Source organism: Magallana gigas, chromosome 10 (genome assembly GCF_963853765.1).
Source record: "Magallana gigas chromosome 10, xbMagGiga1.1, whole genome shotgun sequence".
NCBI lineage: Eukaryota > Metazoa > Mollusca > Bivalvia > Ostreida > Ostreidae > Magallana > Magallana gigas.
Window position 1 is genome coordinate 13884042 of NC_088862.1, and position 27354 is coordinate 13911395.

Below are 27354 nucleotides of genomic sequence, written 5' to 3' on the forward strand. Positions count from 1 at the left end.
CTCTCTCTCTCTCTCTCTCTCTCTCTCTCTCTCTCTCTCTCTCTCTCTCTCTCTCTTTCTCTCTCTCTCTCTCTCTCTCTCTCTCTCTCTCTCTGCTAGCTAAAGCTTCATTACATTTTTTCTATTCAATGCTAGAATTTACTTCTTCCGCAAGCGTGTACAGGTAAGGCATGCATGACAACCTTTAATTTTTTTTCTAGCTTCTATATTATTTATAAAACAAAAAGTCTTTATATATTTCGGAAGAATAATAGTTGCAGTGCCAATGTTGTTTTAATTCAAGACAATAAATGTAGTAAACTTTGATACCCATGTTACGACCATTTCCGTATCCATAAGCGTCATGTTGCATGAATGAACTATAATGAATTAGGAATTGTCTGTTTAGGTTTGAATTTTTGTTTTTACCTATTGTAATATAGTTACAATGGGATTGGACACACGTGCTATAATTTATTTAGTCTTCTCCCAACAGTACTGACAATTTTTTCACATGTAAATGAAATACCAAACGTATTACATAAATATAAATCAAAGTACTGAAAGTACTGAAAAGCGCTAAGCCGGTAAGAAATTGTTATAAATATATCGATTGATATGAAAATACATGTAAAGAATCATATTGTTCGTTATTGAGAAAAATGCACTTAATATAAAATCGAAATTTCAAATTTACAATTATATAACAATCTGCCTTAAAGAGTGTTTAAAAAGATATTGCTTGATTTTAAAATTTTAGCAATATCTTGAAATCGAGATCATTTGTAGTAATTTTATAATGATATTGCTGGTTAGTTTTAAACAGATTTCGCTACTGTTTAACAGAGCTACAGAGTGCATGTTTCTTGTAAAATTAGATTGTCGCCAATAACAACGTTAAAATGATGATTAATATTTATTTATGTTTATTTGCTTATTTTCATAATTTCTTTGTTTTTACATCTGACAACTTCCAAACAAAAAAAGATGAACACTAAAAAATACAGTGACAAATTACGATACCAATATTATTGCAAAATAAAAAGCCAAAAAGTTTTGACAAAAGTAAGATAATACTTATCGCATTAAAGATCTTCCTTGCAGGGAATGCTACTTATTCTTTAAAATATAAGCTTTGGTATTCGAACAACATTTCCAGCCTTATTTAATAATACACCATGCAAAGACCCCTAATGAATAAACATTACCAGATGTTAGAATATCAAAATGGAGTCGCTTAATTCTTTTCATTTAAGCATCAACTATACGGTCTCTTCTGGGCTATATTTTAGGGTATATGATTGAATTTGGTGAAGTCTAGCTCACATCTCATCAGACGTAAAAAGTATCGTGTTTTTAACACGTATTATTAAAAGGATGTTGTCATGGACGCCTATGCAGATGTCACAACAGTATTTCACCGTACATGTAGGTTCACGTCAAAACCTAGCTGAGGCAAAACCATTCGAATTCCTCTTCGAATTGGGCCGTTTCCAACTGCTACCTTTTTATGAAATGAAAAAAATACCGGTATGTGTAAGATGTCAGACTATTCACGTTTTGTAATAATGCGAGCTAGGTCATTTTTGTGATGCGTGTTGATTTTTATGGGAAGAGCACAGGGGCTTGGTTGTTGGATAGTGAATTTCCTAATTATTTGTTCCCGAAGAAAAAAGTGATTAAAATTGGTAATCTTATGTGTATTTCTGTGTATTGCAATAAATAAATTCACTAAAACCCCCCGTTTCAGTCATGTTAAAAAAGTGTACTCAATGTACATTAAAAAAAGTAAACGGGCGACACTCGCCATCTTGGATTTATAGGGGGTCCTCGTTTCAAGCTATGTTTTAAACAAGTTCTTCCATTTCTCCAGCGATTTCTGACAAGATCTAGGTTGGAAAATATTCAAATAACTTATTCCTATCGTCTGACTACATCTGTATGCTGCATAATAAACACATCGTCCGGAATGTACTATATACTTGCCAAACTTATCGAAAGCAACGGAATTTTACTTTTGAGTGACGTAAATTCTCTATATAATCAATGAGATGTTCCGAAAATTTATGATAAATCTAGAGAGGACAAAAATTCCGCGAAAAGGTATTCCTCTTGGTTAATCCAATGCTTTCGGATCTCCTCAGTGATTATATGGAGAGTTTGCATCAACTTCCGTTGCTTTCGATAAGTTTGGCGAGTATCTAGTACATTTCGGAACGATGTGTTTATTATGCAGCATACAGATGTAGTCAGACGATAGGAATAAGTAATTTTAACATTTTACAACCTAGATCTCGTCAGAAATCGTTGGAGAAATGGAAGAACTTTTTTAAAACATAGCTTGAAACGAGGACCCCCTATAAATCCAAGATGGCGAGTGTCGCCCCTTTACTTTTATATAATGTACATTGAATACACTTTTTAACATGACTGAAACGGGGGGTTTCGGTGTATTTATTTAATGCAATACACAGAAATACATCTAAGATTACCAATCTTAATCAATTTTTTCTTCGGGAACAAATAACTAAGAACTTCACTATCCAACAACCAAGCCCCTGTGGGGAAGAGGGGTGATAGGTTCTTGGCTTGTGGTCTTGTGGTTTTCAAGCACACGTGTAACTTCGACGTAAACAAAATCTCGTTCCTTGCTGGATGTACCTGTGTTTTGCTACTAAATTGTAGAAGCTTTGATTTAAAAAATATCAAAAGGATTTTCGCAGAAGTTTGTTTTGAATTTATAACTTGTATCTAAAAATGCGCATTTATGGCAGGGATATATAGTAATCTTGAATACTGTAGTGACACCTGCAATACATACAAGGTCTGCCGGAAGGCCCTAGAAGTTGCCATTGGATGGAAGAACTGTTTTCACCAGCGTATCAGAGGTCGTATTAAAGAAAACTCGTAGCCATGTAATAGGGTACGGGTTCCTTTTAGAAAAATTGAACCCAGATAGAAAACTTTTAGTTTTTTTTCGACGTTATCAAGCACGGTTTCATTTCATATATGTCAATATAATGGGTACAGTTATCACATAATACGCGAATTTATTTAAATATCTAATGGTTACATGTATATTTAATTCATAGCAATGTTGAATCTTACAAATCACTTTCAATTTTTACTGTTACTAAGTGTTTTTATTACTGCGTAATTTGTCCAACCTGCACATAAATTAGATCATTAATAAAATCATATTTGCAAATTAAACGAGGTTAGCTGGTATCACTTTATAAAGATTATTACAGATATTCACAGTAGTATTTCAAGTAACTCGACAGTTACATTTTTTTTTATAAATAATAATCAAATCATTGGTTTTGGAAAATTAAAATATTACATATCAATGCAAATTGATAGAAAACTATTCCTGAAATATTGCATACAGAAAACGAAGCCTAAAATAATGTTTGTAAAAAGCAGCAAAAATTATCGTGGAAAAGGTGTTCATAAAAAAAATTTGTATAAAAAATTCTGCATTTTTATATAAAACATGGTGTTCATAACTGTAACATATTAAAATTAAAACACTCAAAACCTATTGATGTTGTAGAATTATTCCAATTATCAATAAACACCTAAAACACAACTTAATGCATATAAAATCCATTTTTTTCTCGAAATAAATCATCATGATATGGCTTTTGGAGCACCCGTATCTGATACATAATAATGACATTTAAATGAAACTTATTGTTAATTTAATACTTGTAGAACAAATGCATCTGCATGCAGTATAACTTCAATTTAAATAAGTCTCCCTACTGCAAAGTTATGATATTTCAAGAGTACGTCATCTCCAGGGTACGACCTCTCCAGCATCCGCCAGTAGGTGGCGGTATATAGGAAACGCGAAAACGAAAGTGGAAGTAGGTTTAGAAATCTGGCGACAAAAAAGCGCTGCAGCTATGCTTAGCGCTTTAAAAATCGAAATAATTTACATTGGGTAAGGTACGGTTTCTATTGGTATTTTAATTTTTATGGATTGCATAAAAAAAATTTATTAATAAAACGGTGTAGTAGGGGGAAAGTGTCCATTTTCCGTTTAAGTTTCTATCTCCTAAAGCAAAATATCTGTATTCATAATATTTATATCTCCTATGCTAAAAGACGTCTTAACCTAACAGATTGTTTTGTTTTTGGTAAGGTACATGTAAGGTTAGGTTTCTTCTGGTATTTTAAGAAATATGGCAATAATCAATTATTTTGTATTTTATTTTAAATAAAAATGTGAATTTGGGAAATCGAAAGTTTATTTACAGTTTGAGTCTTAAAACAAAATGTTTATATTTATGATATTTAATCTCCTATGCTATTTTTTTTTTAAAATCTAACAGGCTATTTGGTTTGTGAGTAGTAAACATTTAAAATACTTAACCGTGCAATTATATAACTCTTTAATAACCATCCTCCATTTAAAGAAAAGTTGTTTCCTTACTTGAGTCAGTTTGAAAGTCCTTCATTCGAAGATGTGTTGTTCCAACTTTGGTTGAAATTGGCCGGGTTGTTTGTAAAAATAAAAATATGAAGTTTTATGCCACAGACGACTACAAATAACATAAATTTTGATAAAAAAATGTTCACATGAAATGAAGATAGGATATGAAGTTTATTAAATAAACGTGTGTATGAAAATACTGAGGTTGCTTTGTGTGGTTGACTATTGATTTTAAAAACAGTTCAATATTGAAGAAGAAATAAACATGTTTCGGAACTTTAGTAGTTAGCTTAAAATTTTACGGTATTGTAGTGCTTTAAATTTTGTCTTTATGCATTTAAAATGCTTTTTGAAATGCTTTCTTTAAATTTTCTTAACATTTCTCCGATTTCGTATCATGCATTTGACTTTTAAAACGTCAGCCATCACCTTAGTAAAGACTCAATGCATACAGTAACCAAAATTAGCATGAAAATGAAAGTACAGTCATTGATTTACAACATGTACCTGAACTGCGTCAATTTATAAAACTGCCGCTTGTGATCTCAAAAACGACCTGAAATTTTTCCTGAAACATAGCACGAAGAAACTATGTTGGCACGACTTATAGAGGAATGTCACATTTTTCAAAATTCTAAGTTTTGATCCTGATATTTGCTGATACATTTTTTACCCCGTAGCCGAATGTTTGAGTAACCTCATAATTATTCACTTTCATGTATTTTACTTCCGGTTATGAAGTTAATCCTCGGGCTAACAACAACTCCGCTGTCCTGCCTCAAGGGTTTGGGTCTATACCGTTGTTTATAGAGCAGAGGGGATAAACATGCAATTCATCGTGTTCTGGGTGTTAATTGTAGGACTCGTCGCTGCATGGTCGGGGTAAGGAAGTCATGTTTTCAACGTATACTACTCCGGAAAAATAATCACTTCTAATGATGAATAAAAATGTACATGTATATCAATGTATTGTGTCATTCTCAACACATTCAGACAGTAGGCAGTAAGGATGTCAGAAATGTGATTCAAAAACGTTGTCTAATCTTTTATTTTCCTTTTGTATTCCTCAAAATTGCAAAAACGATTTATAACTCACATGTTTTATTTAGTATTTAGAGGTCAAAATCTAGTAGAAATGTGCTAACAGGTTTAAGAAATTTAAAATTCAAAATACAATGTCTTTTAAAAGGGCTTCATGGCAATAGCTTTTGTTTAAACGGGTGTACGGGGGGTTTAACTTTAAGATAAACACAATGAAAATTCATGTTTGAAACTGTTGTTTCTATAAAATTTGAAGAATATAACCAATTATGCTCAGAGTTTTTATCCATTTTTGACCATGAAATATATCTAGACTACAGTTTATCCAAAAATTGTATTAAGCAAGTTCTTGATCCTCCCCTCAAAATAATGTCAAATTGAATATTGTTGTCGAAATTACTTTTCCCATGATTTAATATTAAATATCAAGAAAGTGTTTCATTTTCTACATACATTAAATGCTTTAAAGTCTTAAAGACAGACACTCTGGAATCATTTACTAGATTTTGACCAAAAAGCTGCTTTAAAATTGATTCACATTCTGTTCTTAAAAAGATCTATATTTAGCTATACATAGATATATAAAGATATGCATTTTGCGACGCATTTAATGTTATGTAATGCAATAAGTCTTTCGTTGTCCTCAGCGTAAAATGTGGCATTCATTTGATTTGCGGGACGGTCAATTCATTAAACATCATTTGGCAATATACACGTAGACACATTTTTTTTTAGTAAAAAAAGTCAATTTTTAAAAAAAATTACCTTGTTCATTGCCGTTTTATTATAAACAATATGTACAGCTCATTTCAATCAGCTGTCTTTGAATTAATGAAATAAGTAGAAAACAAGAAAAAATGATTATTGAAATCAGATTTGTTTTTGTTTTTTTAAGATAATGTTTGATTTGATTCAGCTCTTTCCATTATATTGATTTTTTACAAGCAGACGACATCTATTTCTTTCCTTGTTATTCATAGCTCAGCATTGAATTTATATGTCGCAGCGATACACACATAGTGCACACATAAGAATACATTAACCAAATAAGTATAAAAATGAAAGTACACTCATCAAATGACCTGGTTTGCGCCACTTTTAATATTAAAAAAGCATATTTAAATCGGAAAACATCCTTAAAGGGGCATGGTCACGATTTTTGTCAAATTTTATTTTCTATTTTTATTATATACAATGCTTTAGAACTGCATTTCTGATGATCAAATGAAATTTGAGAGTCATTCGTGGAGTTAAAAGCAGGATACAGGGCTGCAAATTCTTTGTCAGGTAAACAAGGTTCGTGCCCTAATTGTTTAAATAGGTTCAATAAACCAGTAAAATAATCTTTTTAAACCTAATTTGTCTATCTTTTTATTCATTTTAAGCATATTTAAATAGTTCCTAACGTTTAACACATTCATTTTAGGTCTAATATTGGAATTTTCACTTTAACATTCAAAATGTAAACAAACGCATGGTTTACATAGCAAAGAATTTCAAACTCTGTAACCTGCTTATAATTCAACGAATTACACTCAAATTTCGGTTGCCTATCAAGAATGCCTTACTGAAGCATTATATATATTAAAACTGGAAAAATAATTTTTGACCAAATTCGTGACCATGCCCCTTTAAATGGCACGCCTTGAGTAGAATGTCATTTGTCAAAAATCTCTAGCCTGTGTCATCTGTGGTTTTCAATCATTATAATGTTCATGAAATTGTTTACAACAAATTTTATAAATATTATTATCTATATAAAATTTGTTGTAAACAATTTCATCTTTCTAACTAGCAGTAAATCTGATGAGAGACACACAAACAACACCGAAAAAAACCCGGAAACATTTGTCCCCACAAACTTGATTCAAACAGAGTAAATATGACAAACGCACATATGAAGCAAATTGACGGAACTGAATCATTGTCAAAATATATTCAAGTTTACCTGTGCAGCACATTTCTGAAATGTGTGGAACTCGAACTGTGTTATGTTTGTGTTAACCTTCAAACAGTCTAATGTGGAAAAACCGCACACCATCAGACGCCTTCAACAGACACTAGGCAGTATTTTGATAGTGGTATATTGAGATCATTGGATTCATATTTCAAGTGGAACAATCTACACCGTGAACGTGTACTTCACGAACGTTATTGGAATGAATATTTTCAAAGATAGACAAGCGAGCGAATTTGGATCTATTCCTTACACGTTATTTTCATCAATTTCAAAGTTAATTGACAAAATGAAATCTTTGTTATTCGTAACACCTTTGTCTCTTAACATCGTTCATAGGGGAAATGAAGAAGTTTTATTCATAAAGAAGGACAAATTTCATTTCTGGAACTTTAAAACCGTAAATAAATATTGGCTTTTTGATGATCCCAGAATGAAATTCTTCTTAAGATTGCAAGTAGTAATTTGTATTTTGATTTAAAGAAGCCAATTTTAATCGATAATAAAAACATCTTTAAATGGTACGCCTTCAGAAAAAGGTCGCATTTGTCACAAATCTAAGAATTGAGACTGAGAATTGTTTATTTGTTGTTTTGAAAACATCCAAACAATGCTTTTTCCTGAATTTTACTCTCTGTTTATTCTCGAGCTAACTCTACTCTGTAATTATCTCTCATTTATCAATTCGATTGTTCTAAGGCGGTGGGGGGAGGGGGTGTGCAATCCATTGTGAGTTAAATGTCGATTGAGAATTTGTTGCGGCTTGGTCTGTGTTGTTTGTACTTTCATATTTCTCGTTCAGCTAGATTGCATTAAAAAAAATACTGCTCCGTGTTCCAATATTTTTTTAATGAATGCACGTGACCAAAGTTATAAGCTTAACATGTTCCTGAACAGTTTCCCTTATTGTTTTTAAATGCATAAAATATCTTTAAGGTAAAAAATAGATTACTTTTAATATTCATAAATTGGTTTTAATGAAAAAAAGAAATAAATTGCATTGAATAAGCAAAAAAGAAAATATATGCCTAGGTATCCTGTTTAAGCGTCTATAATATTCTGTCATCAGAGAACGTAACGGGAATGGTAATCTCTAAGCAGGCTTTGATAGTCTAGGCAAAATTTGTTTGATTATTTAATTTAGTACAGTAAAATACGGTAAAATTTATCTTATCACAGCTATGACACGATTCAACAACCTATTAAAACGTAAACGAATGTATACATATCTAATCACAATCTTCACTCTGTAGGAACACTTGCTACAGATGGAGGACAAAACGTGAGTGGCAGAGGGGCTGTATATACAGAACGTGGGCTGGGTAAGTTAATGTACATTAAAATAATATGCCATATAAAAAATTATCACAACTTTGAAGCAATTTTGTCGAAAGTCCTTAATATTTAATAACAGTCTCGTTTTAAGTGTAGCATTTCCTCTGAAATATGATAATTTTTTTAACCTATCCAATAAGTTCTTTAAAAATGAGGCACAGTTACGTAAATGCATCTTTATTTTGTGGTTTAAAAGCGCAAAATTCTACTTTCGTATAAGTCTAAGTTGGTACACTTCATTCGAGTACACTGTGAAATGTTGTGCCAAGTGAAGCGAGGGACAAAACAAATGGCGAGGAAAAAGTTCAACTTATTACTATTTACATGTTACACACTAAATTAAGCTTTCTGTATTTCTATTTGTATTTCTACAATTTTTTTTTAACTCAAAATTTTTCAAAAATGGGATTTACAATGCTAGAAATTAGCATGTTTTAATGGCACCAAAATCCTCCAGAATTAAGAGACTATTAACAAATAGGAAACCTTATGTGGGTTCTTTGGAGCAGTTTCCATGTATGGGTTTTTGAATGCATTTAATGGCAATGACAAATATAAAGACAAAGCACAATTTTGGAAAAAAAAAAAAACTGGGTAATGTTTTCTGGAAAGATGTTTTTCATATTTACCAATTGCAATGTGTCGTGCTTAGGTAACATATTATTTAGGAAAAATTTCTTTTTATTCCAGTTTTGTACAAGACAAAGATATGTGTTGGTACATGTACTAAAACAATTTATGTCAAAAGGTAGCATGAACATGGTGAAAATAAGGGATTATCGAATAAAGATGAGTTTTTTTTATCCAAACACTAATTTGAAAAAATAGCTTGACTGATGTTTGTACAATGCACTATAAAACTTAATGTTATTAGTGCAATACTGTGAAATCATTTAAATTCGTGGGGGTCAATTTTCGTGGATTGTGGGATTTTTGCTTATTCGTGGGGATGAAAATTTGTTTTCGTCGAGAACGTAAATTCGTGGGGCAGGGCTTTCCACGAATACCACGAAAATTGAGCCACCACGAATTTAATGACTCCTCAGTATCTAAGTTTTTCAAAACCTTTATAGTTAAAAAATCTTATATGTCGTACAGATGGTTCACCGTTTGTTCCCTTTTTACTTAAAATATATATTGTTAAATGAAAATGTTACAAAGTTTTATATAATTTCATTATTAATAGCAAAGATATCATTCTCAAGGTAATTCAAAAATGAAACATTTAACTGTTGCTTCACTTGGATATAAGTATTTCTGTCAAAGGTTGTGTGTTAAGATAGCTACTAATACTTCAAAACAATGGCGTCAATACAGAGTTCTTTAAAGAACATTTTCTGCAAATTATTACTTGAAGAAAATTAGTGTTATTTTATATTATGTCTGTACTTTTTGTGAGGAAAATGTGGAAATAATTCACCATATATTTATGACTTGTTATGACATATTACCTGTATGGTTAATCATAATATGGATATGAGTAGGAAATCTCAAATAAAGTTGGCTTTAATGTTAAAAATATATTATTAGGTGAAATGTCATTCAGTGGTTGTAACAAAGTTGCTATAATTTTATACTTTTCTACTCCAACGAACACCATTATTTATATATAAGATTAGATTTTTAATCGTAATTATCCGGAACTAAAGTCCTCGGAATAATCCAGCACTGTATGAAAGGATTGTTTGATCATGATTTAGGAATAAACTGATTTTTTTGTTTTAAGAAAACAAGTTAAAGTTCAGTCACTAAATTGAATCATTAAATATTCTTTTTTTTTCAATAGATGTTGTGCTTGGGGAAATATAAACGTCGAAATACGTTATCAAGAATATTTCTGCTGTTCCGGATGGAGACACAACGGCAGTGAAGTCTGTAATATCCGTAGGTATCAGTTTAAATAATCAACATTAACTTAGTTGTGATTGTGAAAACGTGTGCAATGTAAAATAAGATGAGAACTTGAGAACTGATAATTATGTTTTAGACTGCTATGTTAGTATTGTCTACGTAAACGTGCGCTTATTAACATTATACGGTTAGTATTGTGCCAGCACAGCTAATATCTAAATTAAGACAGTTACAATCTATTTTACTGTTAATTGTAGGTTGATTTTCGAACACAAATATTCATATTTACGTTGTTCAAATGATGTATATTTCTTTCCCAATAAAATTCTATCTGTTTTTTGTTTGTTTTACTTAACATACAATTAAAATACATTGAAAACATGTTGTTTGCTTTCTATTTTAGTGTTTTGAATTATATTTCTTTATTTTAAAAAAAAAAGAATGCAGTGGTTTTTTTATTATAGATAAAAACATATTAATCAAATACATTTCATGCTAAAATCTTACTTTGTTTTGGAGGATGGGAATCCAATCGCAGATTTCAAAGAGGAGTACCATAAGCCACAATCGTAAAATTCAATTGGCAGAAATTACATATAAATGGCAACTGCATATTTCTTATTTTACGCTATTATTCAATTCCGCGATTCAACAGTTTTGCATGAACGTCTTGTTCAATTGGGAATCTACAGCATATGTCTTAATTTAGTGTTTCCAACAATAAACCCAGATTGTGTCTGTTACATGTATTATACTCTGGTTTAGTCACATCTAATAACAACACAAAAATGATGGATTTTTTATTACTGATTTAAAAAAAATCATTTACAGCTACTTCATGAAAACGATAAATGCTCTAATGTTTCTTTTTACGGTTAACCATATATCACGTATAATTTCAATTTTTATTTCTTAATGGAATATTTATTACAGCTGTATGTCCTTATGATTGTGGCGGATCCAGTAGAGGGTCATGCATCAGTCCAGGGGTGTGTAGGTGTAACGCTGGCTATACAGGGACATACTGCATAGAAGGTTAGTCTATGTTCATAAATATTAAGTAAAGCTAACCATGTCGTATTTGACAAGTGCTTTCTTGTCAAATATGACAAAATCGTATCAAGTATCGAATTTTTTTCCAAACAAGTCACAAAGTGTCGATTGTTAAAATATTGAGTTAAAATTTGTTACCTTATTATGTTAATACATGTGTCATCGCAATAATATAGGATATATAGGATTAAATAAACATTCTAAATTCCGTTTTTGGCACACACGAAGGTAAAATGAAATTTTGGGTGATATTCACAATAGAAAATTTTTGTATTATTTCGGGAATAAAAAATGATTTTTCAATAGTTAATATTCTTAGCAGCGACATTTATTTTCTCGGATAACAACATAATTTGTAGGTTACACAAAAAGGATAAGTAAAAACCATAAAATTTGGTGCACTTTTTTAAATTTCCTTCTCTTCAACTGGACATTTAGTAGACGAGCTAAGCAAATAATTATGATGAGCAAAGAAGCCTCTATCTAAGTTGTGAAATTTATGGTTCAAGGGTCAAGATCTTTATTTCAAGGATTAGGCCCCTCTGGGCATGTAGTAAATATCGTTGAATTTTTGATTTTTTTTTCTTTACAAAAACGTATTCAGCAAGCAAACTATGTAAATTTTCGGAATGAGCAAGAAAACCCCCATGACAATTGTGAAATATATTGCCCCATGGTCAGGGATTCTTGTATGTGTATTAGGGCGGGGCTATATTGGTTATATTGTATAGCTAACATGGATTAACTTTAATTATAAGTCTTTTTATCTACTTCTGGGCGTATAGAAGTCAATGACAACTACTAAGATTCAGTATCTTAATCTAATGACATTATCTCGTTATAAAAGGCTTAATATCTTGAATGACTTATCATCTCGTTATTAAGACGTACCATATCGTTGAAACGACTAAGTATTTCGTTATTACGTTAAAATGTATTTTAACTGGCACCAACAGTTTCTGTAATTATTAAATCACCTTATATGTTTATTTTCTGTTAGGCACAAGATTGACCTTGATATGAATAGTTATTTTTTCTTCTAGTTTTCAAAGAGGTTGCTACTTCGAGATGTGCATGTTTGACTGCACTATATCATCATAACTGTACATACATGCATATTTTTATGAAATATTTGATTTTGTTCTCAGTGGCCGCTTGTTCCTTCCGAAAACCCTGTTATCCGGGTTACTGCACCAATACTGCGTGCATGTGTACCAACAAGTTTTCCCCTGAGAATAGTGGAACATCAAACTGCTTAAATTGTATGCTGTTTTTTTATTTTACCTTTCACAATCTATACTACTTGAGCACATTTAACTAAATTAGTATATGCAATATCCATTCTTTTATAAGATCCGACTGACAAAGCTTATTATCCATCCATTGAACAAAGTACTTTAAACTTTGGATACTTTCATCAAGTGAAGCAAATGCCAATTTACAATATGACAATCGACTCTGCTATGAGCACTGATGACGTGGAAACGTTCTGGACCAACCGCAGGGACGCCAACAGTATAAACTTTACTTTTCAGTCTATTTTCAGCCCCAGTGCCCTCAATTTTCCGAGCAGGCCAGATTACATTGTCCAGTATGCCTTTGGAATCACCAAGGCAGATGTCAATGTCAGGGTGACGACTTTAAACAATGGAGGTTAGTATGCAGTAAGGACCAATTTTGAATGACATCTAAAGAACTTGAATATCACGGGATCATTTTCGTGTGGGTTTTAATTTTAAATTTTGTAGGTACCCTTTATCTACGAATACTTGTACTTACATATCAAATTATGCATTATACATACAAAAATTGAATTTCAACGAGTCTTATAGAAATTGACTATCTTCGAAAATTTATCCTCATAACAAATATTGCTTTGAGCTTATATCGTTTAACAGTACACTGTATGTTTGCAAGAATTTTATAAACTAAAATGGTTGATATATTGGGAATGTTCGCCTGACAACAGATTTGGTAACGAAAATTTCATTTTTATTGTTGACAATTTTATCAGTCAATATAGAATCATAAGATAAATTGTGCTCATAAATAACATGACGCACGCAAGTAACACACCTAATAATCTAATCATCTTCATTTACTAGAGATAGAAAATAAACATTTGATTTTTGGTGCTTGCAAAAGTATCCCCCTTAACTTTTATTCAATACATAGTAAAACATCTATAGTCTGTCCCAAGATGTTTTTGCCGCATATTTCTTAAATCATTCGATATTTATAAATACAATAAACCTTATGATTCAGATGATGTTCATTCAATAGTACGAAAAAATCCCAAGATTTTTCTTTGGAAACGCCCCCTCTAGCTTGTCAGGTTTCAATACCAGGCTAAAAATAGAAAGTATACGGGGGTTTTGCATTGCATCAGCCATAATTAAGCCCAGATGATAATGTTGAAAAATTGTGCGAGATACTCTGAGTGACTTCCGAATGGAGAACAGATGTCCGCATTCCCTATTATAAATCTCCGAAGGAAATCGGTTTTCGTTCTTGTGAATTTTTACGAGGGAAAATTATAATGTCTGAATCAAGTTATCTTGGAAATTTTCCCTTTAATCGATTTCCATTGCACTTCTTTCACAGGTTTGTGTATTTGAATTAAAAATCGTCCATGCAGCATAAATATCTTTGGACAGACTATACAAGTATGTGTTTCAATAGTTTCACTAATAAAATTCATAAAAAAACAATCATTTAGATAATTGTAAACGGAATCTTTCTGATTGATGAGATTCAACGTTGGATATTTCTATAGAATAAAATCAGTTTGATTTAATTACAAGCACATTGGTATCTATATATTCTTTGTAATTAATTTTTTTTACATAAAATTAGAAAAAATGATATGTGTTCATACTTAATAGTTAGACCCCCCCCCCCCCCCTCCCAAAAAAAGGTAACGTGATGCGGATTAAAAGGTTCTGAATCAATTTTCAAAGCCACCCCGGTGTTTGAATAAGAACTTATTGTTATGTATCCTTTTCTAGAAAAATACAATAAAGTACTAAGTTGTTATGGCGTCAGCAGGGATAATCCCATAAATGAACATCTCTATCGCTGTGACACGAGTATCGACGATTTCAACATCCGGTTTGATTCCGGTGATACGTAAGTACCGAGAGGCCAAGTACAAGTAAAATTAAAACTGTAAACTTATACAAATGTGCATGTAGAACAAGGCTGAGGTTAATTGTGTACAATACACAGGTACATGTAGCAGCAAGCTCCAGTCATAAGTTTACACTGCAAAAAGGTAGCAACAGATTTAAAGATCATTCGCGTTAAGCTACATGTCTACTGTATATAGCAATAGGGTTAAAGAATTTCGTTTTCAACTGTATAAAAAATCATGTAGCAACTAGATTAAGGGCTTATGGCTTTAAGTGTACAACTGAATACATGTTGCAAAAAGGTAAAAGACTATAATGTAATTTAATACAGTAGTGTCATTAAGGATATAAGCGTACAAGTGTAACACTAGCAACTGGGTTAAAGGTCATTGAATACAATTTTTAAAGTGTAGCACGACGGTCATCAATGTACATATTTTTGCTTTTTGATAGGTAATGGACGCGAGAATTGTATCTTGATTTCAATTTTTAAAATCTGGTTTTTACCTGCGTTTTAGTTGCATTTTGACAATGCATTGGTAATAAAATATATTAATTCCTGCGAATAACTACTACAGTTATGAATTTGTCAAAATATATCCCGGTTAGGAAATATTTTTTGACCTTAAGGTGAAGACATCTTTCTACATGGTTAACAAGATATTCTTTAGCACTTATTTCTACATCTAAATAATATTTCATAATACACGTTTGCTTGAGATTTTGTAGATACTCGGTCACATTCAGAGCAGAAAACGGGGGGTTTCGAATTCTTGATAATGGTGGGGGGAAACAGTATTACACTGGCAGATCGACAACAAGAAAAATCGACATAAAGTTTGATACCGAGATACCCTACCACTGCACTGAGAAGAGCGAATGCACATACCCTGTTTCAGCTATGATGTCTGTCCAAAATGACGTCACAACGGTAACATCTTCGTCACGACTCTTTTGTAAAAGAAGCAAAATTTATTAATGTTGAGGCATGATTGGTATGTTATATAAACAATATGAGGATGTGGATTTAGTTTTTCTATCAGCAGGTAATCACTATGATCTTCTAGGGAAGTCTATGAAATAAAAATTGTATTGTTTTACTTCAAACTATATGAATATACATGTAATATTCATCAACAATGGCAAAAACAATCAAACAAACAAACTTTTTTTATTATCATGATATAATACCAAAACAATCATTTAACACGAAATCATTTCGTACTCTTTATTTAACTGACGTATTCTTTTTTTCATATACCCAGGCACCCATACAAATATCATGGAAAGGGTGGAAGGACCAGTTTTCTAAAGTGGCACGTTATGCTCTGGAAGTTTTTAAATTAGTGAAAGGAAGAGATGGCACATTAAAGGAACCGTACACAGACTTAGTACCAAATCCCGTCCCCATTACTATCAGGGAGTTTAATGAAACCACGGAGGGAGGGACTCATTCCTTTACATATCAACCAAATAACCCCGGAGTCTATTCCTGTATATTGGAGATAAACGACAGAGCAAATAATTCGGCTTATGTCAGACGTTTCGTCATTTATGATCCAATTTCCTCCGTGACGTCAGATGAATCCCATCCGTTTTATGCAACATCCGGTAATCCAGCAGCAAATTACGAATGGCAAAACATAAACCCCAATACATTTACCTTTACCTGGAAAAATCACTTTTTGAACAAATTACACGGAGACGGCAACTTCTTAGCCCGGATCAGTTTGTTTCCAGATTCCCTTGACGACGGCGGAGATCGTAATGCCTACAAAACAATACAATACGATGACACCGAAGGAACAAGATCCAGATACGCCATTCCCAATGAACGAGGAATCATCAAATATGACGTTGCCTACAATATTGGTAAAGACCAATCATCACCACAGGTGTATCAGCATCAAAATTACAGAAACAATTCGATTGAAATTTTTGAGCATCAAAATCTTCGGGATGGAAATTCTTACACGATTTGGGTTAAAGCTTACGATATTCTTGGCAACACAAAAGAGGAAAGATTTGTTCTACATTATGATTCTAGCAAGCCATACGTGTCATCAGAAGAATTACAGAAAAATGTTGAGGAGGACAAAATGAATTTTACCAGCAGGTAAAAATTTGATTTTTGTGTTGAAAGAGTTTTTTATGTGCGAATAGAGATATTTTTTCTCTTTAACTATGGTAAGCAATAATTATTCCAGTAGTAAAATCAGTGACTAATAAGTGGAAGATACACGTTATATATACAGTGTCGTTATTTTAAAATCGATTGAACCGACAAAAAATTCAGAAATCTCGAAATTCATATTATTATGTTAATATTACATTACCCGGGTATGATATGACAACTCTCAGCGATCGTCACAATAAACTGCATGATGTTATATCTTATTCAAGGCACCTGTCATTTTTTTAATTTATATCTCTTGTCCAAATTATAAAATCAGTCTACTATTATGTAAATTTGTCGCTAGAAACTCTTCTAATTGAGTTTTCTCCATAGTATGAATCATATTCATTGATAACGTTACAAGCATGTTTAATAGAGAAGATCATGTCAGGAGACAAATCATCGGAATGCAGTGTAAACAATGCCGATATAAGACTTATTTTATACAGATACCTAAGATTGTTATAAAAAATAGCAATTAAGATATGATAAGTATAAAACAGGCATGGATATTGTGTTGTAACAGCGATTGTTGTAAGGTAAGCAGATAGATATTTATAGGCTTGACCGACCTTTCAAAAAAGGCAAAAGTAACACTACCTCGAATATTATGAATGATAAATTTGGCAGATATCAAAAGCTTCAAATATTATCACCTAAAATAATTTTTAAAAGCTGGTAAAATCCTTTGTAGCGTTGTTGTAAATGCAAAAAAACGTTGTATTTTCAATGAAATTAAAGAAGTTGAGAGGGTTTATGATCAATATTGTCACTATTTGTTTTATGCAATTACCAATAGTTATACTAATAAACAAGAACTAAATGCCAACCGAATTATTGTACCAGGCATAAAAATGAACTTCGGAGTAGTGTTACACTTTTGTTAAGTTAGAAAAGTATTTTTTTTTACTGTCACGTGATATAGTAGTTACAACGTTATTGTCTACAAGTCAATCGTGTTAAATAGTTTATGTACTGTGAGTTGTCATTCGGGTAACGTGCGGGATCGTGCTTGTATCAGAAAAATTAGTTTGAATGAAAGTGATCAAACTTGCCTATTCTCCGTCAAAACCTAAACTTTTCTTTAAAATGAAAATTCATGTGCGATACGCAATCCTCTGTACCATGGCACAACATCTTCAAAGAGCGACTCGATCCCGAAGTAGAAGTATAATTTCTTAGTGAACACATTCAATTAAAATCATTATATTCAGCATTGTTTTGATAAAAAAAAATCATAATTTCATCGATCCTTAAATTCGGAGGTGCCTTAACGGGACATGGTCACGATTTTGGTCAAATTCTATTTTTATATTATTTACAATGCTTTAGAAATCATTTCTAATGATCAAATGAAATTTGAGAGTCAGTCGTAGAGTAATAAGCGAGATACAGTGCTTACAATTCTTTGTTATGTACATGTAACCAAGGCTCGTGCCCTGGGCTTTTTTTTTGTTTACATAGATTAATGTACATGTACCATGCAGTAAAAAATCTTTTTCAAGCTGATTTGTCTATCTTATTCATCTTAAGCATAAATAAATACAGTTCCTATCTTTTAAACATTCATTTTAGGTCTAAAAATGGAATTTTCACTTCAACATGCAAAATGTAATCAAAAGCCTTGTTAGAAAAGAATTGTTAGCTCTGTAACTCGCTTATAGCTCAGCGCATGACTCTCAAATTTTTGTTGCCTATGAAAATGCCTTTCTGAAGCACTGTAAACGTTAAAATTCTGAAAAGATTTTGATCAAAACCGTGACCATGTCCGCGTTAACTTTAGTTAGACTTCCTACCACTTCGGTATACCCATGTTATTGGAAATAATTATGTTAGAGATACCAAGTTTAACTATAGAAAGGTGTGAGGGTATTTCTTAAAACATTCACAACCTTAAAAACACATCAAAAATAAATGCGTAAACAAGTGGTTCGCAGTAATCTTAAAAATTGAATGGTATACGAGGGTTGTTAGAAAAGTTCTTGGACAAGTTCGATTGTAAGCGGACTATTCGCATGATACCAGCAAAACTTTTCATATTTAATCTTGACGTATTTTGTAGGAAATATGTAAAGATTTGTTTATTTTAAATGCACCATTAAAAGTAGACTGTTTAATTATTTTGATAAGATGTGCTTCACGGATCATGTCATTTTTTGCTTGTTTTTTTATTTTGTACGCATTTTTCCTTATTAAGAAAATGTACAGTTTAAGCGCATAAAAATGAATGATATTTCATATGAGATCACACTAAGCAATGAAAGTCATTTGGTGAAAGTTTCAATTAAATTGAATAATTTCTGACCGTTTTATCGCCAAATATGGACAATCAACGCTAGAAAAAATGAGTCAAAAACGTTAACGTAAATGGATACCTTGGAGCACCGGGTCGTCATTAATTTTTGTGTGCACGCAGAAAACTCTCCGATGGAGACTAAAAGGTTCTTAGATGCTACTATTTTTATAGGACAAAGGTTTATAATTGGAACCACAATTGGAATTGAAGGTTTGAAAATAAAAATACTGATATATTGAGCTCTTGCAGCATCCCGACCCCCATTCAGCCTGGATCTTGCACCTATGGATTTCGCTTTATTTCCTTATATGAAGTCGAAACTGCGTGGACAGAGATTGTCGGGCCTAAATGATCTATGATATGACACAAAAGACATTATACAAAAATTTGACAAATAATTGTGTGAACATGCGTTTTATAAATGGGTTAATGCCTACTTAATAACATGGTAAGTGTGTGAACAAAGACGTGTTTACTTTAAAAAAGAGTGACAGGCTTGAATTGTAGTTTGACGTCACCTGACGTCGCGGAAACGTGAAATGGTGCTCCGTAAATCCAATTCATGCAAAATAAAAATCGCTGTATCTTTTGAAAAAAACTTCAAAATCATTTGATTTCTTGCACACTTATTTTCAATTATTAGTAGTTTTTAAAAAAATATATACGTCATCCTACAAAGGACACAGTGATTTTGCCGTAAATCACTTTGTACACGAATTTTTCAAACGACCTTCGTATGGCGTACACATTTTGCATATGTCCTCCTTTTCTTTCCTCAGAGAGGGTCATAAGCATTGTGTTGGATAAAAAATATCACTGCAAAAAAAAATCTTACTGTTGTAAAGGTATTATTTTTTTTCCTTCAGTGTTAGTATTTTGGGAGCTTCTGATCCCCACAGTGGCGTGAAGAGAATCAAGTATAGGTTTAGGGCTCAGAGTATGGGGAAAGTGATCAACGACAGAGAATATGAGTACCTTAATCCTACAAGGGTAAATTAAAACTGTCTATTTGTCTATGTACAGAATAGCTACAATGTACATGTAGTTTGAATATTACATGAAAAGCTGGTTAACTCTTCTTAGAATTAAGACGCTATGTTACTGCACTTTGATAAAAGTAATGTTTATACAGCCAAAGTTATCAACTTCTGTGTCCATTGGCAAGGAAACTCGAAATCGCTTTTTATTTAGACGAGTTACCATAAACCCGAGAAGCATAATAGCAAATAACAGACTTTAATATGAAATTGAGATTTTATTATGTTTTATTATGTTTATAGTTCTTGTACGCAAGAAACTGGAAGTAAACATGTAATCAAGTTTAATGTTAATAAAAGTTCTGCATTTTTATATCATTGGTCAATTCTTTTGCGGAAATTTTTTGAATGTAATGTATAATGTTACATACAGATGTCTCTAAAAGCAATCCTTGGCTCAATTTCGAACTTTCAATTCATAAAAAAGAACAATAAAATTTTATAGTTCTAAGCAAGTGTGCATTAACTATAAACGATATGCAACATTTACAACAATACAATCCAGCAGAAAAAGTGTATCCCAAAGTATTATGTCATACTTTAATCATAGCAAAACATAATCGAATCATTGCTGAGTCCTTTTCTTAAATTTGAGAAAAAACAATTGACGGAAAAGGTCTAGAAATGTTTTAATTAATCATCTGCATGTAAAATAATGCATTTATAGTATTGTTTCAGGATGGGAGTTATTGCAACAGAAACCCATGCGACTCAAACTTGCCGACGGGTGAATCGTTTGGAAAAACCATTGACTTTCATTTCTCAAACTGTTATGTAACGAATGTAAGCGACGTCTTCATGGAAACTGTAATCATGGAAATGGATATCTATAATTCAGCCGGACTTTATGTCTCTAGAAGTATGCAGGTAACTTATCAAATATTTATGTTTCTGAATGCTTTTAATCTACAAGAAATCTGCGATTTAAGGGGCTAATTTACCCGAGCTCAAGTAATGACAATCGGGTTAAAGGTTATACAGAGCACATGCCCAACTGACTGAAAAAATATGTAAATGAATTTTTATGTAAGAATATAATTACATGTAGAAATGTAAAATTTACTCGGTTGGATTGATCAAATAGTGTTCGACTTTAGTCGAACGATAGTTAAGTATAGTAGAGCCTCAGTTATCCGGACTCTTTTGTTCCCAAGTCTGATCATCCGGATAGGTGAGGCGTTCGCACATCTTAAATGAGTCTAATGTTGTCATAAATAATAATTTACATTTTAATGGGATTTAATACTGTTTTCTTCGCCTTTCATACTAAATAGCATGAAATTAGAGTTGTCCTTCAAACTTCGCCTGTTTTTAACACATGGAACTCTGTTATATTTTGTTTTTAGTCATGGAATATTATTTAACTATAACAATAGCCAAATGTAGCTTAATAGTATGTGTCCAAGTGTGAAATGTGCCTATTTACGTTATGTTTTGAACTATCTATATCTAGACACGTCACTTTTCCACCAATACACTTCCGACCAGTTGAAATGCTGCCTTTTTTCCAATTCTTTCGGTTTTGACTTACTGAACAATGCATTCGTGAAATTAAGGTCAAGATCTAGTTAATGATTTCATAGTGTCTTTTTGGTGCTATAACATTATGACGTCAAAATTGATTTAGTATATCTTTCCCCGTACTTTAATCATTCCACATTTGATATTTTCAGATTACAAATCTAACTTCATTAAGAGGAGTCCACAACTGTAAGTAAGAGATAGAAAGAAAGAACGAGAGAGAAAAAGAAAGAAAGAAGGGATCTTGCATGAAATACTGGTATAAAATTTACTTTCTTTACGTTATACATCTATGGTTTTTTAGATTTTGGTCCAATCGAAATTAAAATATCTGATACGTTCGGGAAATCAGTTAGAATTTTCTGGAACTGGGCCCCATCTTGTTATAGCATCCAAGGATTCCAATTCACATATTCAAGAGGTATCATGACACAAAAATACAAATATTAAATATCGTGTTGTGTAACCTTTGTTTTGTTTCCTATTCGATTTTCAGTTCTGTGAGAGTTGGATTTTAATGGATTTTCAAACGTTTTTACCAGATGGCCAAACACTTCAATCAGAGATGATCTTTAAAGTCCAGAACTGGGTTATCCTCGATTATGTGGAGGCTGGTGGGAGCTATCACCTTCAGTTGTATACCCTGTATGGTGAAGAACCGAAAAATTCAATCAAAAGTGTAGCTTCCAATTTTTCGTTTTCAACACGTAAGTTGACTGACCAACTTGCTTTCTTTTTGTTTAAAAAACATTCGTAAAAACACAAATTATCAATCTTTGAAAACATTAGTTTCATTGCCATTGGTATAAGAAATGCTTGTTACAGTTTCATCATTCCATAGGACGTCGTGACCTATAAAACGAATAATCATAATTAACTTTTTGAGTCGCTTTGAGAATTTTGGGTTAATGAAAAAAAGCAAAAGGAGGGCTCATAAAATCTGAGCTATCGATTTCGATAAAATTACATTATATTTAAAATTAAGGAGTCTCGGGGGAGAATGTTTCAAACATACGATTTCCTTTAAATTTTTTACAGTGAAATGTCAACTTATGAGTAAACTATGTGAAAAATATAAAGTAAATTGACCGGATAGTTTATCTGTTTGTCGCGCTCAAATTTTGGTTGTATGTCCGATTCATCATCGACATTTTATATAGGATTATACAGGAAAATGAGGGTTTTTATTTTCAATTTCATATTTAAAAAATTACAAACATACGATTTTCTTTAAATTTTCAGCGATTGAAGGTTAACGTATAAGTAAACTTTTTGCCAAATTAAAACGAAATTGACCGGATGGTTTTTAGGCTATTCGTACTCATAGCTTAAGCCTATAAACGTGCTGTGTCAGCCATTTTACATTATAGAATTGTATAAAACAAAAGGATGTTTACGAATCAAATTTAATTTAATTTGTATTTATTTAGAAGAAAAAATACATTTCCACTCAAACAGAACGTAGAAGGGTCGCGTATATGTTTTTATTTTGCAAATTATAGTTTTGATTTTAATTATTGACGCTCTAATAGAAAATGCACGACGTTAAATTTGTCAATTGTTACGTCAGAGTCTCAACTGACGTCATCCTAAGACGTTGACTCCGACGACAATAACGTCGATTTTGAAGAAGCGGCGAAAAAATCAAAATACTTCTGACATTATTCTAACGATTCATTTCACTTAAAATAATTTTTTGATAAGTAATTTTTCTGAAATAAAAACGTTTCATGATAACCTGCATCATTGAACATTTTACTTTAAATTTGTGTTTTACAACAGTAATGCGCAATACCCTGCGCAGAGGGCGCAAAATTTTAAACCCGCTACCGACCTTAAATCACGGTGATTTTATTTTAGATATGATAATATCACCGATAAAAAATTTTCACAACTTTATACGAACTGTTTTTTACGTAAAGATGCTTTCAAAGTTTTAAGGTTACTTTTGTATTTTATTCAGTTCTGCTTTTTTCTACAGCTCAAAGAAAATAAAGGTTAAGGTTTTACGGTATTTCTTAATTATTCTTTTACTATAAGACTCAAATTTCCAAAATTTCTTTAACAAATATATATAATTTTGTGTATGTACGGAAATAAAACTTCAAACTAGTGGTCTTAATCTTACCTCCATTGTTTCTTATTTGGTCGTTGTCGTTTTAAACTTTTCATATTTTCATATTGTTCACTAAAAACTCAAAAAAACACTGAGCCAATTTAGAAAAAACTTAACACATAGCATTATTTTGTGAAGGGAAGTCAGGTGTGTTTAAATGAAGGGTAATTCATTTAAAAATCATGAAAATTTGTTGGTATTTTACAAAACGTTTCTCAAAAACCATTTAGCCACAAAAGCTTTAATTTGTGAAGAATCATTCTTCGATTGTGTTAAGTTTGTTCAAATCATGATCCTCGGGGTTAGGATGAGCTCACAGGATGAAGCTCTGGCATTCAGTCAACTGAATGGTCTGGAAAGGTGACTGAATGGCACAAATATGCCATTCAGTCACTTTTCAGTTACCTTTCAGTCAACTTTCAATTGACTGAATGGCAGAGATTCATCCTGTTGAGGCCACAATGGTGGTCGAACTATGATAAAGAAATATTTAGAAGAACTCTATAAAGATTTCCTTCTCAAAAACAATTTGGCCAGAAAATCTTAATTGGAATTATCCTAAGGATGTGTGGATTCAAGTTTGTCCAAATCATGATCCCCGGGGATAGGGTTGGACTACAATTAGAGTAATATTTTTCCATTGCAATATAAAGAGAAAGGTCTTTTAAAATCCTCTCTTAAAAACAATAGGCAAGAAAATTTAAACTTAATATGTTAAAACATCCTCAAGTTGTATAGATTCAAATTTGTTCAAATAAAAATAGGGTGAGGCCACAAAAGGGGGGGGGGGGGATTTGAATTTTTACATCGGAATGAATGATTTTTTTAACTAATCTTATTTTTAAAAGCTGAAACAGCAAAAGAAGCCCATTGTTGAACTTATGATATATGAAAAAATGAAAATCTTTTAAAACAAGGTATACTCTGATAAGTCAAGATATTTTGCATTTGAAAACCTGAAAAGTGAAAAGCTTTTCTGATCAGTTAAGGGTGTTGTTGCTCGTGTGAGTGATGTTGCCTCTGGGCTTTTTGTTAGATTGTTGTTTTTTTACTAGTCGAATCAGTGCGTTATTCTTATTTACATTGCTATTTGATTTTACCCGTAGATTTACAAATAGTCAATGTTATCTACATTATTATTTGATTTTACCAGGATTATAAGAAGTGGTGCATGTAAAAGGCCAAAAGAGACTCGAGAAGTGACTAATGCTAGATCCCCTCCTGGTGATTTAATGTCACGCTCCGATACCTATGACACGGTGGACGATGCATGTAACACGGCATACCAAGAACTAGGTCAAATCAGTTCACCCTCTAACTACGACCAACTGAGGGGACCAAACAATGAATTGTGTCACGATAAAAGAACATCTTATAATAAAGAGGGATGGGTGGTCGTGTCCATTTTAAGACTGTAATGATCTCCTTTAGAAGAAGAAGTTTGAATGAAAAAAAGGAAAATATTGAAATTTTAAATCTTAAACATTAAACCTTTTTATCAAATAATAATGATATATACATGGCTTAAAAAATGTCTAAAATTCTAAAGTAGATTTGATTGTTAATATGTTAACAATGCAGTTAATTTAAATGTTTGTTGTTTATAAATTTTCGATTTTTAAAATTGACAGGGAATATGGTAAAAAAAAAAATTAATGCAACATAAGAAGTACCTAAAGTGTATATTATACCATGTATATAAATGTATTTCTTTAACAAACTTTGACGTTTCAATATACACTGGAATATATATATATATATATATATATATATATATATATATATATATATATATATATATATATATATATATATATATATATATATATATCTTTGTGTTTTCATTTATTTAAGTTTTATATATATTTCACCGACCACTGAGGTTTTTCTTGGATTTATCTATCTATATATATATATATATATATATATATATATATATATATATATATATATATATATATATATATATTATCATTATAGAAAAAAATTGTACTGATACAAAATAAATAAATACTAGATGAATATGACTTCTGTCTTCAATTAATTGAACAGATTATTTCTTTAATACATGTTTGTTTTAGATAAGGACGCTATAGTTTCAATTATTTTCAAGTGTATATAATATTCATAATGATTTTGCAAGTTTATTTTCAGACCATTGTATTGTGTTATGGCCTAAATGTACTGTAAAACTTTTGCTATCAGCAAAATATTTACATGATTAACTTTATATATCTCGCAGACATTAGTGGGTTTTTTTTTGTATTTTATACAAGACAGTGTTAATACAGTCGATTAAATACATAGTCATAGATCAAGCTTTGCATTTCTTTTTAACCTTTGAAATCACTATATAAGTCATTTTCTGTGGGGGGTTTCCATTAATTATTAATAATAGTATTTCCAATAAACCCAATGTGTGTTAATGAAATGAATTATAATGACACAAGGAAATGGATAAATCAATCTTCAATGATAATTATATAGAGGATATCTATATTGTGTGATTTTATATATGCTTTGTCCGACGAGTTGAAATGGTGTATATATTCGCGAGGCTTGCCGAGCGAATACAACCATTTCAACGAGTTGGATAAAGCAATTATAAAATCTCACAATTATAGATGTTCTATGTATCTCATACAATTTTATTCATATTAAGAAGCTTTTGAGACAGTCCCCTTGTATGACTCGTATTGATTTTTTTTCAAAGATTACAAACGATGATGCAACGTTTGTTATGCAGTTATTGTGACCTTGCTCAAAGCAATTTAGTACGTCATTTCTGAGATAAATCTAATTAATTTAATGTAAAGTTCCACTGAACTAAACCTTGAAATAATTTGTTAGCCCTTTATAATTTTTCTTAGAGATTATTTATTTGATCAAATGGAAATACTGTTCAGAAGACTTGAATAATCAAGTTTGATGACAAACACAAGGTTGCAAATGCTCGTTAGTTTGAATTGACTCAAACGAGGAACAGTTGTTGATGCTTTATAAAACAAACACTAGCCTAATGATTCGAAATTGAAAATAGTCAATAAGGATGCTTACTGGCGGTGAAATAAAAGTCTTAAGAACATTAAGGTGCCTCACTACACCTTGAAATATTTTCTCAAATCAGCAGAAAATTGCTTGACTTTGATAGAAAGCATGATGGATAAGAAGCATATATGTCCAATAGGCGAAAAAATGTGCAATTTTAGATAAAAAATGATATTTTCAAAAATTTCATTCAGTAAACATGAACAAAAGCCCCAGGTGGATTCGAACTCATGACCTGCGGTTCACAAGCCTGATACTTTAACCACTGAGCTATGACGGTATACATCTGAATTGATTGATGCAAACAGTTTAACAAAACATGTAAATCGCCATCTTGTGACGTAGTGTCTTAAAAAGTATAAGTCTCGGTGT

At 31.6% G+C, this 27354-nt stretch overlaps 1 protein-coding gene across 1 annotated transcript; it reads left to right on the forward strand.

Moving 5' to 3' along the window:
• Positions 1 to 5141: 5141 nt before the first annotated feature.
• LOC105333550 (uncharacterized) lies at positions 5142 to 25472 on the forward strand. Its single transcript, XM_066073675.1, has 15 exons — positions 5142 to 5302; positions 8672 to 8740; positions 10540 to 10637; positions 11538 to 11639; positions 12806 to 12919; positions 13011 to 13310; positions 14666 to 14786; positions 15518 to 15719; positions 16054 to 16904; positions 20127 to 20250; positions 20976 to 21164; positions 21971 to 22007; positions 22123 to 22239; positions 22361 to 22525; positions 25088 to 25472. The coding sequence occupies exons 1-15, from the start codon at positions 5247 to 5249 to the stop codon at positions 25093 to 25095; spliced, it is 2553 nt and encodes an 850-aa protein (XP_065929747.1). The 5' UTR covers positions 5142 to 5246; the 3' UTR covers positions 25096 to 25472.
• The last annotated feature ends 1882 nt before the right edge of the window (positions 25473 to 27354 follow it).

Coding starts and splice junctions, on each gene's coding strand:
- LOC105333550 (XM_066073675.1), top strand. CDS start 5,247: ATGCAATTCATCGTGTTCTGGGTGTTAATTGTAGGACTCGTCGCTGCA. Junction 5,303..8,671: donor CTCGTCGCTGCATGGTCGGG/GTAAGGAAGTCA, acceptor TTCACTCTGTAG/GAACACTTGCTACAGATGGA. Junction 11,640..12,805: donor AGGGACATACTGCATAGAAG/GTTAGTCTATGT, acceptor TTTTGTTCTCAG/TGGCCGCTTGTTCCTTCCGA.